The 19,865-nt window shown below is 36.1% G+C and overlaps 1 protein-coding gene across 2 annotated transcripts; it reads right to left on the bottom strand.

Moving 5' to 3' along the window:
- Positions 1 to 5,028: 5,028 nt before the first annotated feature.
- LOC117325533 (tRNA 2-selenouridine synthase-like) lies at positions 5,029 to 15,722 on the bottom strand. Of its 2 annotated transcripts, XM_033881823.1 has the most exons (4): positions 15,637 to 15,721; positions 13,760 to 13,813; positions 12,802 to 13,440; positions 11,353 to 12,510 (listed from the first exon to the last, which is right to left on the bottom strand). In XM_033881823.1, the coding sequence occupies exons 3-4, from the start codon at positions 13,385 to 13,387 to the stop codon at positions 11,879 to 11,881; spliced, it is 1,218 nt and encodes a 405-aa protein (XP_033737714.1). In that variant the 5' UTR covers positions 13,388 to 13,440; positions 13,760 to 13,813; positions 15,637 to 15,721; the 3' UTR covers positions 11,353 to 11,878. The 2 variants fall into 2 exon arrangements, with proteins under 2 accessions (XP_033737713.1, XP_033737714.1); XM_033881822.1 differs by lacking the exons at positions 11,353 to 12,510; positions 12,802 to 13,440; positions 13,760 to 13,813 and adding exons at positions 5,029 to 6,452; positions 7,971 to 8,543 and having other exon boundaries at positions 15,637 to 15,722.
- Positions 15,723 to 19,865: the final 4,143 nt, after the last annotated feature.

Here is a 19,865-nt window from a genome sequence, read left to right as displayed (position 1 = left end):
GAGTATTTTTTTACTCTTTAGTTCACTCTGGAGTAATTTTTTACTCTTTAGTTCAATCTGGTGTGATTTTGTATCACTTCATTACACTCTGGAGTTATTTTGTATCTCTTTAGTTCACTCTGGAGTTATTTTGTATCTCTTTAGTACACTGTAGAATTATTTTGTATCTCTTTCGTACACTCTGGAGTAATTTTGTATCTCTTTACTACACTCTAGAGTTATTTTGTATCTCTTTACTACACTCTAGAGTTATTTTGTATCTCTTTACTACACTCTAGAGTAATTTTGTATCTCTTTACTACACTCTAGAGTTATTTTGTATCTCTTTAGTACACTCTAGAGTTATTTGGTATTTCTAAAGTACCCGTTAGATATTTTGTCGTTGCCTTGCGATATTCGTGACAAAACCTGCCGTTACCCCTGACCTAGTGAGTTTTTGTCCATTAACATGATATTATCTTAGAGACAGCGAAACCTAGGTTTGGAAACAAGCAGTGCAATCTGTATAAACGACTCAAAGACCCTTTCCAATGCAATTATTTAAAACTATTTCAGGTATAGATATCAATCTATTTAAAACCACATTGGTAGATTTTTTATTCTATTTTTGTTGAATTGGATCGTGAATTGTTTGATATAGGAGTTCACGTGTCATTGTCCCTGAAACACTTACGTGACATTTCGGACTGAAATAGATACCAAGACCAACAACTTCTTTAAGAACGAATACCGATCACTCCCAGTCAAAGGTCAACCTACTCAACGGGTTCGTTTGATTTTTCAGATCAGCTTACATGCCACAAGGACAACTCATTTCATAGCTAGAGTCTTGAAGCGTAATTTAAACAGACAACGAGGTTTAAAAATGTGTACAAGTTGAAACTGATCAGTAATTCTTTACATTAATCTATATACTGATTTTTCAGGGAGCCTTATTTCACTGTCCAAACAAAAAGTTTTACATTACAATACAGTTTGGATAAAATCGACAAGTACGGTAGGCGGTTTTAGCTGTATGAATAGTTCAGTGACAGAGGTAGAGTGTTGTTGACATTGTTAATATAGAACTCGAGTGCCAATCAATGTTCATAGCACAAACACCTCGTTAGCGGCCAAAATATCACAAGCTGTAACCAGGAACACACGAGAAAGACAACACCAAAAAAGTTCATTGCTCCCTAACAAAATATCCTCTGTACAGCAATACAGTCACTCAACAACATATCACACGCGCATGCACATACAAACGTACGCATACACGTACACCAAGCGATCACATAATTGTAAGTTTCGTGAGTGATGTTGTTAGACTTACACCAACTCAAAACGTTCTTAAAAGAAACATATATTTTTGGTGTAGTCCAATTTCCCGTTTACCAGAAAGATATAACAGAATTTCTTAACAAACAATGCGAGGTGCAATAAAAACAGGCCACTATTTGATAACAGCGTCTTCAACCATATGATGTATTATATAAAGAATATATGAAGAGTTTTCGAAGTTGAATATAAGAAAACGTTCGTTCACATTGAGAACAGTTGACAAGGGAACAGCCTTCCATTGAGGGTAGTGAACGCAGTGTTAGTTAAACAATTTAAGTACGAACTAAATTAACTTAAAATTCAACCGCAAAAATACTGTTTCAAAGAAGAAAAAAATGGTATTATAAGATTCTGTACACTAAGAGTTGACTTTCAAAGGATTATAAATCCTGTACATGTTTTATGTACATTTTGTGTATTGTCAGAATAAATCTGTGTATATGGGGTCGGTGTGTCAAAACAAGTTTGAAATGAAATTCATTCGCACAAGTTTGAGACAGATTTTGTAGAAATTTATCAAAAGTAGGGAAGCGATCAAGGCCACTACCTTGCCTTCGAGAGTTTTCACCGCAGACGAAATATCAAACATAATCGTTTGCCACCAGTGCCTCTTTCACATGAAGAACATACCTGCACGTGTTAACCATTGTTTTCTGCATAGGACGATCAAATAGAGTCGTGCGACCACGTGCCATGTCCAGACACGATCAGACTAAATAATGTCAAGTGATCAATGCTCAAACACATCGATTACCGATAAAGTGAAATTCACAACTGAATCAAATCTAACGGGGGGAAAAAACCCAAACTTTTCTCTACGTCCAATTACCGCATACAATAAACAAAATACCGTGGCACAACGTCTATCGAATTATAAAACAAACATAAATGTTCTGAACTGGAGGTCGCAGTTTTCTCCTTTTATCTGATAAAATAACCAATTCACAAGTTATGTGCAAGCTAGTCAGTGCAGAAAATGGACAAAGTCGGACAAGATTTAGCAGCAAGGTGTCTTTAGCTCATTTCAATGTATCATCCTTTGGTGCTATCAGATTAAATAGATCCTACAAGTGTCAAAATAGAACGGCGGGTACGATACATACTCGGTATCTCTACGGGTGTTATGACGTTCATGCTTTCCTTGATTTTATTGAGGTCGTTACCAGATGGTATTGAGGTCATACTTTGCCCGATGGTATTGACATCATACTCTGCCCGATGGTATTGACATCATACTCTGCCCGATGGTATTGACATCATACACTGCCCGGTGGTATTGACATCATACTCTGCCCAGTGGTATTGACATCATACACTGCCCGGCGGTATTGAGATCATACTCTGCCCGGTGGTATTGACATCATACTCTGCCCGATGGTATTGACATCATACTCTGCCCGGTGGTATTGACATCATACTCTGCCCGGTGGTATTGACATCATACTCTGCCCGCTGGTATTGACATCATACTATACCCGATGGTATTGACATCATACTCTGCCCGATGGTATTGACATCATACTCTGTCCGGTGGTATTGACATCATACACTGCCCGGTGGTATTGACAGCAAACTCTGTCCGGTGGTATTGACATCATACTCTGCCCGATGGTATTGACATCATACTCTGCCCGGTGGTATTGACATCATACTCTGTCCGGTGGTATTGACATCATACACTGCCCGGTGGTATTGACAGCAAACTCTGCCCGATGGTATTGACATCATACACTGCCCGGTGGTATTGACATCATACACTGCCCGGTGGTATTGACATCATACTCTGCCCGGTGGTATTGACAGCAAACTCTGTCCGGTGGTATTGACATCATACTCTGCCCGATGGTATTGACATCATACTCTGCCCGGTGGTATTGACATCATACTCTGCCCGGTGGTATTGACATCATACTCTGCTCGGTGGTATTGACATCATACTTTGCCCGATGGTATTGACATCATACACTGCCCGGTGGTATTGACATCATACTCTGCCCGGTGGTATTGACATCATACACTGCCCGGTGGTATTGACAGCAAACTCTGCCCGGTGGTATTGACATCAAACTCTGCCCGGTGGTATTGACATCATACACTGCCCGGTGGTATTGACATCATACACTGCCCGGTGGTATTGACAGCAAACTCTGTCCCGTGGTATTGACATCATACTCTGCCCGGTGGTATTGACATCATACACTGCCCGGTGGTATTGACATCATACTCTGCCCGGTGGTATTGACATCATACACTGCCCGGTGGTATTGACATCATACTCTGCCCGGTGGTATTGACATCATACTCTGCCCGGTGGTATTGACATCATACACTGCACGGTGGTATTGACATCATACTCTGCCCGGTGGTATCGATATTATACTCTGTCCGGTGGTATTGAGATCATACTCTGCCCGGTGGTATTGACATCATACTCTGCCCGGTGGTATTGACATCATACTCTGTCCGGTGGTATTGACATCAAACTCTGTCCGATGGTATTGACATCATACTCTGCCCGGTGGTATTGACATCATACTCAGCCCGGTGGTATTGACATCATACTCTGCCCGGTGGTATTGACATCATACTCTGTCCGATGGTATTGACATCATACTCTACCCGGTGGTATTGACATCATACTCTGCCCGGTGGTATTGACATCATACACTGCACGGTGGTATTGGCATCATACTCTGCCCGGTGGTATTGACATTATACTCTGTCCGGTGGTATTGACATCATACTCAGCCCGGTGGTATTGACATCATACTCTGCCCGGTGGTATTGACATCATACTCTGCCCGGTGGTATTGACATCATACTCTGCCCGGTGGTATTGACATCACACTCTGCCCGGTGGTATTGACATCATACACTGCCCGGTGGTATTGACATCATACTTTGCCCGGTGGTATTGACATCATACCTGATGATTACCGCTGTCGACTCTCTACCATTGATCATTCCTTCATACACGGTGGGGAATCACGTGGTACGAATTCAAAATGGCGGCCGCTAGTGCAGAAAACATAAAAAGAGGTAATATATTGAAAATACTCATTACACAGGTGTTTTTATTGTAGCGAGCATATGTCATACTATAATCTCGACATATCCTTACCTCATGTGTGCTGGGACAGCTTGTAGTTATCCGTAACATTCTGACCAAAAACGAATTCGATTCAAAATTTTGGTCAGAATGTTACGGAAAACTACGGACTGTTCCAGCATACATGATGTATGGATATGTCTAAATTATAGTATAGCATATGCTCGCTACAATGAAAAGCCTATGTAATGAGTATTTTCAGTGTCTTACCTCATTTTATGCTTTCTACTCTGGTGGCCACCATTTTGAATTCGTATCTGCAGATCACGTGATTCCCCTCCGTGTTCATAGTAGAAGTGACTTTCAACATGTTCTCTTAGACACGCATACGTTTACCTCTGTGTTTTATTAATACTTTGCCTCTTTTTCCTTTTTGATTGCAAGTTTCCGTTAACATCTCGATATTCTTCGATAGTGTTATAAGTGTCATATTATGTACCATAGACTATTTAAACAGCAAATGATAAACTAAACTAGGGAAAATACAATAAACAACAGCCATAAGAGCCAGAAACAAATATTAAAACACAAAAGAAGAGATGCGCTACTCCATCATGTATAGTTTTAACACATCAAACAATAGACAGGAAACCGACCAAAATATATAATCTGTATTGATTGTAACATATTTCCTGCTGACTAAAATATATAAACTGTGGCAATTGTAACATTTTTTTCGTTAATATTTTATCTTGATATACTAGTAATTCGACAGCTTTTAAAATTGTGTTAAGCGATCTCTTCACGATCTTCACAAATATAAATGTAAAGAGTCTTATTTCAAATCAAACCATCAGAGATGGGCATTAATTATATTTGGATAACATATGTAATTACAAACTGTTTATTGATTCACTTCTGCATATGATATTTCGCACGCAAATCAATTATGTACCAGTATGATGAAAATCAACGAATTTTATTTTATTATTCAAGGGAAATAACTCCCAGATGCCAAAGCGGCAATGGAAGAATCACATTATATGTCTCGCATATCCCCCTCAATATTCGTCAATTTAGTACGTTTTAAGCAAAACTCCAAAGTTCACTAAAATTTCAGGGTTTTTTTTTCTCCAAAAAGGGCAAATAAAGTCACATTTTAATGAAGTTACTTCTTTTTATATGGGTTTTCTATCAGATTTTTTTAACGAATACCTTTTACACATCGGCACCATAACGTATAAAACCCCCCACCCCGGGAACGTGACATATCACATTATTTCTTTGTCTACAAAGCTCTTCTGTAGGAGTAGTCTTGTTTCCAAATTAATCCCGGTCGATCTTCTTTAAAGCATTTATTTTATTAAATATTTGATGTAAAACCCTCCTTACACTGCTCTCAAACAAGTCTATCACTTCTCGGCCAGGTTTTCAAATTTGTCCACAATTTCCTCAATCTTATTATTTGTGAGAGTCTCTAAAACAAAAAATTCCTGTTGAAGTGTGTCCAGACTTTTACCGTATTTCTTCCGCCACCGTTTACGCATGATCTTATAATGCTTGTGCTCCTCCATTAACATGCATGATAATAATTCTTTCAAGTTATTATTCCTGATATTTGACTGCATGACATTTATAACTCTGAAGTCATACATGTTTTGAGCATGAGTGTCCAAGAACAATTTCACCATATCCAAATTCTCTTCCATCCAGTCCAGATAACCTTGTCTGACCAACCGTTCCACCTTTTCTTCATTTGGAGCCTTCACTTCAAATAATCTGCCCCGAAGCATCTGTTTATAGATTACCGGTGGTGTGGGGAGGTTGTGTGTTGATGCCAATCTTTTCATCAAGTCGCTCTGCCAAAACTGGTGTTTAACCCAGACTGGGCGACTGGGATCAAACGTCACAAGTTTGTCTCTCAGTTTGGTTTCCATATAACGAGATCGGTTTTTCATCTTCATAAGATCTCCGCTGAGGAACAAATCTTCATAATGAATCATCTTGTCGAAATTGAGCACTTGGTGACCTCTATCGACGAGTTTCCGCATTATCATAGATTTCCCAGTTTTGTTGCTGCCTGTGAAGACATGATCAAATATCAACTTAATGTAAATATTGTTATCTTACAGGAAAGAGGAAATAACAAAATCGAATACCTTGGAAGTATAAGTGATAGAGATACTAGTAATTTGGATTCATTTAATATTTCCACAAATAACGAAACCATTTCACTTCCGGTAAAACTGTGATAACTAAACAATAAACAATAGGCTCAAGTTCCTTGACGGTTACATAAGTTCTGAAATACATAGACATGACAGATCTTATTTTTGTTTTTAAATTAAGAACTAAATACATTTGACCCCGTGACCTTGAAAGCAGACCAATGTCATTCATTTGAACAAGCTTGGTAGCTTTTCATCCCAGGATGTTACTGGCCTAATATCATGACCTAAAGCCCCTTGGTCAAAAGTTAGAAGTCGAAATGTAACGTGGCACGACGGAGGACGCAGGACAAAAGACGATCGCAATAGGTCACATGAGACTTCCCATCAGAACACTTAACCGATCTGTCAGAATCCCATCAGAACACTTAACCAATAAAGTCATCAGTTCTGTTCGGATCTTGATGGTCAAAAATTAATTATTTTGAAATGTTGTCGGTAAATTTCGCCCTCTTGAACGAACACGTACAACGCGTATAAGCAAATGTCAATCATGGCGTAGAGACTAGCTAATGATCATTTGGAAACTTAGTAAGTTGCTGTCGGCAGTCGAATCAAAATACGTGGAGGATGACATGCGTTGTATCAAAGTGATATGCAATATCCCGTCAAGTACGTCCCTATTTGATACAAAAACAGATGTATCGAAAAACAAATTGGGATGTTGCTACAAATTGGCAAATCGTTTATCGTCATACTTAGTGATTCCCCCGGTTTGGTTTGTATTGTTTTAATGTCCTGTCAAACACTATGGTCGACATGATGGAGTCGTGCTACACTATATTCACGGTAAGTTAAAACAATTTCAGTCATTGTCAACTACCAGTATTCATACTAAACCTAAACAGAAAACTGTGTTTACAAGTGGTGTTATGATTATTCTCGCCATTATGACTCTAAGCGACTCTCACACTCGTGACGTCATAGCCCGGAACTGAAGCAGTACAACTAGGAACAGAAGGTACCAAATTTGGTCTGATCTTATTATATGGAGTCACTAATAAGAGATGTCGCCAAAAAAACTAAAGGTGGTATTGTGTGCCTTCCTTCGATTTTTCCAATCGGAAAAAATATAACTGGAACGTCATCACAGTCTCACAAGAAATAGCGGGAATTTGTTATATAAAGTTCAAGATGGTTGTCTTGTGTCCATTTTGTTTTTCCAAACCTAACATTTTTATGTACCGCCACATCAACTTCTTTTTGAACTAACGGTAATCAATTTAACATGCAAAATCCAAGATGGCTGCTATGTTGCCTTCAGTTCCATATCAAATATCACCACATTTAACTATACATGTATTCATATAGTTTCGCAAAATAAATGAAGCATTACAATGTGAATTTGTTCTCAACGAACGAATACTTACCAGTTACAACATTAAAGCTGAATTTCAACGGCATCTCATTGAGATCATCAATAACTCTCCGCCGATATGTCTTGTAGCCACCATCTAACAGGACAACTGGGTACCCTATCTCTTCTAGGACAGTTGCCAATGACTTAGACCTAAGTCCACCCCGTTTACAGTAGATTAAAGGCGAGTAACTCTGAGGTTTATCCATAAAGTGAGAGTCTATGATGTGTATGATGCTTTGCAGAGAAAACTTTGCACCCACCAGTCGCGCTTTGAGTGGAACCGTGTCTTCTTCTTTTTGGGTTTCAAGCCCCTCCCAATGTAGCTTGCCGACGATCTGGAACTGTTCCGAAGATAGAACTGGAAGATTTATGGCTCCGGGAATATGATCAGCTTGGTATTCTTCAGGACTCCTGACGTCGATAACGTCCGCGATGTCTTCACGATAAAACGGATCACTAGTTCTAACTATCGTGGAGGATTTCAAACGGACGGGATTTGTTGTTCGGCCACGTGAAGAAAATAGGCCAGGACGTAAAAGTCTCTTCCATATATGGCGATATAACGTCATTCTGAATGGCAAGCCTGAAATATATCAAACGAAAAAATTAGCCCATAATGGACTCTAACGGAAGTTTCATCATTACATAATTTATGGGACTGTAAATTTATACAGCGCGATTAAAACCAGAATGCAACATCACCTCTCTCCTTTCTTTCTATATCCTATCAGGGCATATAACATCATCAGAAAAACATTTACTACATACTGTAAAAGTGAAAATGTTCGCGGCGTGGAAATTTTCGCTTATTTCGCGACCATTAAATCTCCGCGAAATTATCCACACGCGAACATAATAACACGTGAAAATATTGACACGCGAATATTTCTACATAAAGGGCAGATAACGAGAAATGAAAGAGGGGTCTTAGTGTCAATGGTAATCAATGGTTCTTTACCAATTATCAATGGTTCTTTGTCAATTATCAATGGTTCTTTGTCAATTATCAATGGTTCTTTGTCAATTATCAATGGTTCTTTACCAATTATCAATGGTTCTATGTCAATTATCAATGGTTCTTTGTCAATTATCAATGGTTCTTTGTCAAATATCAATGGTTCTTTACCAATTATCAATGGTTCTATGTCAATTATCAATGGTTCTTTACCAATTATCAATGGTTCTTTGTCAATTATCAATGGTTCTTTGTCAAATATTAATGGTTCTTTGTCAAATATCATCAGTTATATGCCAGTTATCACTAGTCCTAAGTTAATTATCAGTTGTTCTGTGTTAATTATCACTAGTTCTATGTTAATTATCAGTTGTTCTGTGTTAATTATAACTAGTTCTATGTTAATTATCACTAGTTCTATGTTAATTATCAGTTGTTCTATGTTAATTATCAGTTCTTCTATGTTAATCATCAGTTCTATGTTAATTATCACTAGTTCTATGTTAATTATCAGTTGTTCTATGTTAATTATCAGTTGTTCTATATTAATTATCAGTTGTTCTATGTTAATTATCAGTTGTTCTATGTTAATCATCAGTTCTATGTTAATTATCACTAGTTCTATGTTAATTATCACTAGTTCTATGTTAATTATCAGTTGTTCTATGTTAATTATCACTAGTTCTATGTTAATTATCAGTTGTTCTATGTTAATTATCACTAGTTCTATGTTAATTATCAGTTGTTCTATGTTAATTATCAGTTGTTCTGTGTCAATAATCAGTAGGTAATATTGTGTATAAGTTTCCTTTCTGTCCGGGCACGTAACGCCAAAGTTTGTCAGTGCTGTAGCGGCTGATTCCCTGAACGCCTACATTTTGAAATAACACCCTACTGGCTATGTTTGTACAGTAATTATAGTCTGTTCTGGTGAAGTCACTTTTGTTACCTGTGTTTTACCTGTGTATGTTACCTGTAATTTTCATTGAATTTCTCATAAAAATCAAATGTCAATATTCAATGAATATACTGCACAAAAACACAATATATGGGAATTAACTATGCACATGATAATTGTCAATACTTATTTAAACAATTTAATAATGATCAAATTATTAAATATCAATAATATCAAATTAGTATTTATAAATGATTCGTTGAAATTGATATTAATTGATAATTCGTTGAAATTAATATTTATTAATAATTCAATGAAATTGATATTATAAAATACCTTTTGATAATTCTATCAATTTCATCAAACTAAAAATGATATCAAATATTTTGCTTTTTTCCTTAATACAAGTTATAATCAAAATGTTCTTTTTTCTCATTTGAACGCCTCTCCGATACCTGATAACTGAAGATAATGATGTTGTTAAGTAAAAACCACTCACTTTACTGAGATCAGTAAAAATGATGAGCTGTGTTAATGTAACCCAGGCTACGGATGGCGTGACACTTGGATATTAAAACCGAAGCTACATGTACATGTATGTATCTATATAAACTTCAAAATTATCATCAGGACTTATCATTCCACTGTTTGCACTCATACCGTTATTACCATCTTTGGCTAATACTCAGTTAGACTTTAACTTTATTAGGAATAGGTTATGAGACAGATGTACACCATCAACATCGGGACAGACTCTTCACCGTCTTCCCGGGGACCAACATCAAGGGATGCTTTTCCATTTCACCCAATGCAACGACGACACTATAGGAGACTGGTTCGCCGTGCAGCTGTATTGCCACTTGTACCACTACACCAAGTAGAAGACGTAAGAGGACATCCAGGAAGCTGACCTACACATTGACGTGTAATCAAATCAAGTGTAATCAAAGTCCCTTGAGGGACTTTGATTACACTTCACACAATGATAAAGATCCATAATATCTTGGAAAAGTTTCAGGGTTTATGGGTGAAGTCCTCCATTACCTCTTACGACTGCTTCAAACTGCCCCTAAACAAAAAACAATTCTGATTTCCATACTACTTTTTTAGTATATACATTTCTTCCACTGTCTTTTATCTTCTCTTCTCTTGGCCTAGCATCAACTGTCATAGATATGGATTAGATAAAGGGGGTCATTACTATGTAGATGTCAAGGTCACAGCTACTTTTTTCAGTGGGGCAGGTAGGGAACTTGTATTATTGCTTTGGCAATACCCAGTATGTTTGCTTTTTAAGTTAGTAACGACAAATTATGCTTGTTAGAATAAATTGTTTAGACTTCTAGCGAAACGCTGAATGTGTTTTGTTTATTTTTTTCCTTTAATTTCAAACCAGTATTTCAATTATAAACATTCCTCTTTTTGCTTTAGATTAATTTTTTGAACATACAAATGTGTATACCATTACGAAATAAGGATTTAAACACCAATTCAGCAATGCTCTATTTGTGTTAACTTAAGTTAAAAAAGTACAACACGTTTTCAAACTTGTAAAGTTTATTTACAAATCACTAAATCTGGAAACAGACCAGGTTTATACACTTCAAACATTTCTATACACATTTCACATATGGAAGTTATGACATTAATATCATAATCAGATTTACTAATCATTTAAATGATGCAAATTACAATGAGAATGTGTAATAACAAATATATATACAACTATCATGTTCTTATCCTTCAACCTATTTCATACATTTTCTCATTGTAATGCATGCCCTTGTGAGTAAACATTATTAAATATTTGATTACCTTTCAAAATATTTTATCTTCCATCTTCTTAATTTTAAATACAGTGTTCTGGATTTGTTAATGATAACCAGTACAACATATTATTTTGATGGTATCATTTGCTTTCAAAAAGAGCTTTTGAAGAAAACTTTCTTTGAAATAAAAATATCTTAGTAACTCATAATCAATATAGATAATTCAGTTTGATCCAATCAAGGTTAGTACTATCAGCAAGTGTCGCACCATATCTATGGCATTAAAAACACAAATGTCAGTCACACTTTGTCTTCAAATCTGCCGCTGATCTTGTTAAAAATTCCAGAGTAGAATTGACAACTTCCTCTGATTGGTCTTTCATAAATACTTCTTTCTCAATATTTGTAAGTTTGTTTTTATTCTGAGACCTTTCATATGTAGGATCATAATGTTCTATGAGTAAATGATGAACAAATTCTTCCCATCTTTCACTTTCAATCAATGAAATCCAATAATTTACTTTTTCTTTGCCACAATATTTTTCCAACTTCCAGACAATATTCATCAAAGCATCTTTATCTTCTAACCAATATGGATAATCCTGAAGTGACCATTTTATTCTCTCTTCTGTTGGAAGAACAATTTTGAATCTGTCTCCTTTGCAAATCTGTTCAAAAAGAACTGGAGGAATGCCTAATGTTCCTATACGCTGACTTTCTGATTCAACCCACACCGGCTTTGAAGGGTCAAATTTGGTTAAAGTATTCCTTAGTAAGGATAGCCATTTGTCTTTGCATGGCTGGGTTTCTCCATACCATAGGCCTAACATTGACCCTTTGTGTTTGGCTAGACACTCAAGGTCAAGAACTTGATGGCCTCTCTCCGCTAGTTTAGTCAGTAGAAATGTTTTTCCTGTTCCTGCGAAACCTGTAACAATTATAAACAACATGAGCAATTGATGTAAAACAACAATAAACAAAAAGTGTATTTCATGTAAACTCTGAATGTATCTGAAATACTAAACAGGTTATAATTTGACCGTCACAATGTTTAATACTTAGATATATATCTAGCTATATATATATAGTGTGTGTGTCTGGATTTATGAGTGTGTCAGAAAAAAACTTTATATTACCTATAGCTATCATAGTGACAAAGGTATGGCCAGTAATAACGAGATTAATGGAAGGACAGATTTTTCCTGATAAATTTAATTACCTGAAATAACTTTGAAGGTGAATTGCAGTGGCAGTGTCTGAAGATCTTTGAGCACCTGTTTTGTATATGAGAGGTAGCCATTCTTCAACAGGTACAAAACATCCAATCCAGCTTCTGTAGCAATGTGTACACCTATTTCCGATGCCCATCTTCCTGTCTCACAGTAAACAAGGGGACAGAACTCAGGAGACTTTTTTCTTGTGAAATATTTCATCAAAGAATTATCAGTGGACTTTGTAGTCACATAGTGGTTATTTTTCCAATCACTGTTCTGTTTCTTTCCCACAATATCATTAACAAGAGGAATGTTGATAGCACCAGGAATATGATTCCTTTGGTACATCTCCTTTGATCTGATGTCAATCACATCTGTCACACTCCAGGGATAATGATAATGGATTTTCCTGATGTCAAGGGCTGTCGTCTTTTCTTTCAAAACAGTTGTTGTAACTTTTCGTTTAAAAATGGAAACAAATGTCTGCTGTTTCCAAAGTCTAAGTGAGCTTTGATTCATCCTTCTGGTAAAATAATCTATTCTTGAAACGATATACATTTTGTATTGGAGCTTCTGTTCAAACCATGGCATCCCTTTCGTTCGATCTTCTCATTATCAGGACGTTTTAGCTTCTGTCTTCTTGACTAAAACCAACAGAAAACATAAGTCTATATGTTTAGATATGAAATAAATTGACTTATCACATACGATCAATTGTTTAAAAGACTCGGGTAAAGAAATTGAACAATTTTGAACTACACATCTGCTACCTAACAAATTTCTTTAGAAACATATATGTATTTCAAACCCAGACACTGTTGACATGACCATACAAAATGTACATTGCTCTAATCCATCACATAAATATACATCATAATCAGCCTCTAGACAGCTGTCTTATCATGATTGGCCTCGTTTATAATACATTGATATCTTATGATAAAAATTAATAAATCTGCCTACCCAACGTCCAAGTGCAGGATGCCATCTTCAACAGGTTACTTAACTAGTCTTCTCCTACAATTAATGTTACAAATTGTTACAGTAATCAATCACCACCGTTTCTTCTGTGTTATCCATTTTTTGGTCCTCAGAAAAATATGCAGATTCTGCTGTGAAAGAAAAAGCATATCTATGTGTGTGTCTACTAGTCCACAATTTTATTTATACAGTTATTTCATTATTTAGTTTAATCTGATTTTAATGAAATTTTTATTTTATCTAAATGCTGTCATTGTATCCTTTTTTTAATAGTTTTATCACATTGTTGTATGACTCGCTGGCGATGTGTTGTGGGTGGTTGGGTTGGATTCATGATAAATTTATCTCTTTGGGAAATAAAATTAATCTTTATTCTTAATAGAGATATCTGTATTTCCCATTAAATACAGATACCTATTTAAAGATATCTGTATTTTAAATAGATATCTTTATTTAAAATACAGATATGTCTAATCATTGAATAAATTGAGATATCTGTATTAAATACGTAAAAACCCAAATAGCAATTCAATGATAATGCTGGTGTTTGATGCCCTTTCCATAATCACTGTAGTGTACTTTTGGATTATTGAAAATCAACGGGAGGATATATTCTTTTACACTTTCTATGCAATTGAGTTGGGTCTTGCATTAGTGTTTATGTTGTGCCAGGCTTGTTTTTGTTCAAATTATCAAAATACAATGTTGCATTGATAAATTTCCTGATAAAAAACGGCTATTCAAATTCATGTAAAACCATATAAACTGCCAAATTTGAGCTTTTCCACATTGGTTTTTTTTATACAAATAAAGGCTGACAAGACACAGATAAATGCATTTGATGTTATAGGGTCATTCATGCTGACGTCACACTGGTCAGAACTATAGATTAGGCTACACCCACTGGTGGTCTTAATTGGCTTGGTTTAAGTAGGGTTATAAATTACAGCTACTAGTGAAACAAGAGGCCCAAGGGCCTTAACAGTCATCTGACTCTAAATTAAAGACCCTTATACTATTGTAGTATGCATTCTCTGTAGCGAGTATAGTTTTTCATTACATACAAACAAGGCGTGTCTGTTAACCAGATATAGGTACGTGTGTGGTTAACCTGTGTAGACTTATTCCAGGTGTATTGATGCAGACGATTCGGTTACACGAGACGTTTGTTGGCTACTGTAAACTTCGAGATAAATTTCTCTAATTACTGATCAAGTAACACCAGTCATTTATTGATATCAGCTATTTTGCATCAATAAATAAATTATATTCTTTTTTAGCATTCCATTATTATATTTGATATCACTGAATATTTTTGTGATACAGCAGTATCAAAGTTTATGCTGCCGTACTTTATGGGGACAGTGTCATGCTTAACCTCAGCCCCACTCGATTTGCTCTCTTCTCAGAAGCCTTCTGAGAAGATCGAATTCCGTTATATGTAAATCGAGTAAATCGGGAGAATATAACCCAAAATAAACAAGTTTTAAAGTTTTCTCAAACACTATGACACAAACACATCAAAACATGCATGCATGTGTCATATATATCCTTCTCTAGTGAAACTCATCTCTCGCACACTTAAAATATGGTCGCCACCATCATGGAAGATAAATCTTCCAGCTTCGAGACAGAAGAGGTAGAAGATCTTCCAGAAGCAGAAGAGTTACAAATCGAGTGACTGGAAGATAAATTCTAGAATGAGAAGAGTGCAAATCGAGTGGGGCTCTGTTAACCTCGCACAACTATCGACTAAATGTTGTTAAAGTTCCGTTGACAAACCAATACCGTGTTTTCACATGCTGTTATTACGATTAAGATTATTGTTTTCTGTATGTCATCGCATTTAGCTATCTTACCGATGCCACGATGGCAGCCGTTGCCTGTTCCTCTACCTTCTCCAAGGATAAACTAGAGATAAGCGGCCATGTTGCGACAAGGGAGGTAATTACGTGTCGTGCAGTAACAAAAACGTAGGTTCCGCGACACAATTTTCTGGTAACGTACATGTACAGTCTAACATACATGTACGTACTATTTGAAAGCAGACGTTAGACATTATTTCTGAATGCATAAACATAACCTTTTAAAAGAATATTATTTAATAATTCCTACATTTGTCATTTTGATTTGTCAATTTAAAAAAATACAGTACTGTATTTTCCACGAAAATCATCAAGTGTAAGCTTCATCACGGACAATATGTGTACATCCCCGAGTACTGAAATACATTTTAATACCACATTTTAAAAATCTACAGCGATCTTCACCGACGTATTTTAGGGTTTGCATACAATATGTTAATAAAAGGCTAATGAAAAAAATGGAAACAATACCTAAAAGTCTTTCTATGGTATGAAGGGGTGTACATGCAAGTCGAATACAGACAAGCATATATTTATTTCATTAATCGTGAACATATGGAGTTATCCCCCGTCGTGTAGTATCGTTTACCTCGACTATGAAAATACAAAGATAAATAATTTATATTTTATTAATGAGTGTCAGATATATGACAGCAACCAGCCACATAGACTTCATCTTCGCCAGCCAAGACTTCTGATTACGTTTCACACGTGGAGTGTAACGTACCCGTTTCACACGTGGAGTGTAACGTAAGTGAAACGTAATGATATATCAATCAGAAGCATTGGCTAACGAAGATTACGTAGTTATTTACTTATGTTGGTGTGTGTGTGAGTGTGTGAAAGTGTGCCAGTGTCTTTATTAGACGTGAATAATTGTATTCTTTGTACATGTAATTATTGATTCGCCTATGACCCGTAAGGCTCTCGGCAAAATAAAGAATCTGAATTCGAAGATGCATCTATAGACTCTTGGACGTAACATACATTCATGTACATGTTCCGGACATGTACATGCTCCGGACTGGAGCACTGGGTTTTATTCTCTTGTGCCTTCCCGGAAATGACCATTATGTCCAAACAATATACATTGTATATAGTATACGCCATTAACTAGTGTACAGTATCCTGTTCCAGATCTCTATAAGGCTGTGTTAGTTTAGGTCTTAGCATATTCTGGTGTTTAAAAAAAATCATGAAGCATGGAGCAAAGTAAACAACTAGGTAATCTGTAAAACTACTAAAATACTTTGCAAGTCGATTGATTTTGGGGGTTTCTAATAGGAAAAATAAGAAACGTCTTCTAACGAATACATTTGAACTTAAGATATGTTTCGATTACAAAAGGTTTTACAACTGTATGTTATTTGAGTCAAACTCAAGAAGAGACATTAGCAGAGTTGATCATCTCTCTCCACTATAGTGAGGTCTCGTTATCTGGTTGGGTCCAGATGTGAGAACCTAGCGGGACTGATGACGATTTTGATGATAAAGACGTATAGTTTTAGTTTAACACTGTCGCGCGTTTCCAATTTTATGATTCATAACCTTGTATCTTTCAAAGTAACAGAAAAATATTGTAATTGTTCAGTTGGATTTCTAACATGCAAGCTTGAACGTAAACGACGTACATGCATGTAAGTGCAGATGAATTACGTTAAGTAACAACGATGTATCGTTAATTTTTTTAGTTACTAGGTATTACGAATGTTAGAGAAAAATACATATATATCTTTTTATTACTTTTGCGAACCATACAAAAAATCATAATCAAAACATTGTCAGTGGTAGCACCTCTTAAAAATTACAACGTAAAAAGTTATATAATGGTTTGAAAGAACTAATGATTGTGTATTGTATATGTATGAATTGAATGAATAAAATAAAGTTTATATTAAAGAACTAATGAATAGTTATAGCATAAAATATTTCTTTACAATATTGGTAGTAGACCTTGCTCCTGAGAATTTTATGAAAGCATCGTTCAAATGCGTTCTTCATCAAAATGGAGGAGAAACAAAACTAAGGCGCAGAAACTATTAATAAAACAAGACACTTATGGTGGATGTGAGAAGGAAACAGGAACGTTGATATGGAGATATCCACTTGAACATTTTCCTGTGTTTACACCAACACGGGTCACTTGATGGTCAAGGATTAAACACAACAATATCGACTTGATACAAATAACCGGAAACCAGACCAGAACACTAGCCGGAAGAGCCCAACATGTAAAAACAGGAACCACGTGACCAATCAGTCGACCATATTGTACTGAATTATAATAATTAAAGGAATATTTATGCACACATAAATTATGTTGTTTTTTAATGTAAAAAGAACGCAAAACCCCGCCGAACATAGCATTCTCGGGTTTATTTCAGAAGGCGAAAAGGCGAAGTTCAGCAGGTTTTTACATTCATCACAACAGCTTGAAGATACGAAAAGACGAAAGGCGACAAAAGTTACTCGAAAAAGCACGAGTTTTACATAATAAAAGGCTAAAACCGGTGGGTTTCGCGCAAGAAACAACGCGAAAAGACGAAATTGCAGATATTAGCCACCATAGAACTGAAATTTAATTTTCGTCTTTTCGGGGCGAAAAGTCGAAACGGTGAACTCGCACAATAATTAACCCCCACCCCGTCCCCCTCACGTCACACAGAGGGGAAGACTTGAATGGTTATACACTGTATATATAGTTGTTGACGTTAAACAATACAAAAGAAACAAATGGACATATCAATTAATAATGAATAGATGATAACGGGGATCGGCTTTCGGCAATGAGCGATGACTCGCTGAGTGAGTAATCGGAAAGCAACTCGGACCCTCCCGTCATTCTAAGGATGACGGAAAGCCCCGAGAGGTTTCCGTTAGACTGACGGTGACAAATTAGGTTAGTCTGATGACTGGTCAGTACCGATTGGTCACACAAACAATGACACATGGACAATTTACATCCTCAAACTCTCAGATGTTATCTTCCTGGTATGCAATCATTCCATCTGGTGCACGAAAGGTGGATTGTAGTATCCGGACAAATAGAATAACTTTGAATTGATCAATCGAATTCCAATAGTAACACGATTCATGAATGTTGAATAAATAAATAAAAATAAATAAATAAATAAATAAATAAATAAATAAACAAATAAATAAATAAATAAATAAAATTAAACCTATTTATTTTAGGCACCAAATCCATCCATCATAATAAATCTATCAAACAAGCGGTAAACAACACGTAAACAATAGATAATACCAACATTGAAATAAAATCAAAACTCAAATTCGAAAAAAACGACGGCATAAAGCGAACGAAAAATATGGATGCGCCGCCAGGTGACCGTTGAAAAAGAATAAGAGAATAAGACCAGGTGTTCCGGAAAAGTAAACGTCTTTTCTTCATCGACGACACCCGCCATACAAATCTAGGTCACGACGACTCCCACCATACAAATCTAGGTCACGACGACTCCCACCATACAAATCTACGTTAGCTCGATTAAGTCTCAATCTCAAGGAAGAGTTAGGGCGATAACAATAGAACCATCAGGCATGCAAACAAGTATCGAACATACACAAAATGTATGTTAACTACATGTAAACATCGTAGGTAGGGGGTCCCCTGTTGATTCCAAATACATTCTGAGCTTTGGCGGATTATAGACACGTGTATGTTACAATGTTTCTGAGGAAGTCTTGTATACTATGCTATCTTCTAGTATACAAGACACCCCGGGAAACATCTTACATGCCCCTGTAAAGACATACATGTATCTTTATAATGATTATATACAGGGCTTTATTATGTTTCGAACTGTGGCCATACACATATTGGATAAACAGCACAATTGAAATTGATATTAACATTATACTTAATCAAGGAGAGAGAGCTAACATATTTGTTAAAATGTCTAGTTCAGTTTAGATATATTTTTATTGCTTCAAATATAAGCACGGGGATTGGGCAGAAGTTATACAACTTATGAAAGCCCTCTCCCCCAAACATTATTACAACAATGTGACGCAAACAATGGACATTTACATTAATTTTACGATTGACAAATTAGAAAAGGAAGACTAAAGTGGGAAAGTGAAGGGAAGACAGATAATTATACAATAATTAATTTATGTCTAACAAAAAATATTTGATTTACACACAATAACATTATATTTGCCTGGAACAAACTAACTACATATGCACGCTCCTTCACATT

The sequence above is a fragment of the Pecten maximus genome, chromosome 4 (assembly GCF_902652985.1).
Source record: "Pecten maximus chromosome 4, xPecMax1.1, whole genome shotgun sequence".
NCBI lineage: Eukaryota > Metazoa > Mollusca > Bivalvia > Pectinida > Pectinidae > Pecten > Pecten maximus.
This window is presented reverse-complemented; position numbering and strand designations above follow the sequence as displayed.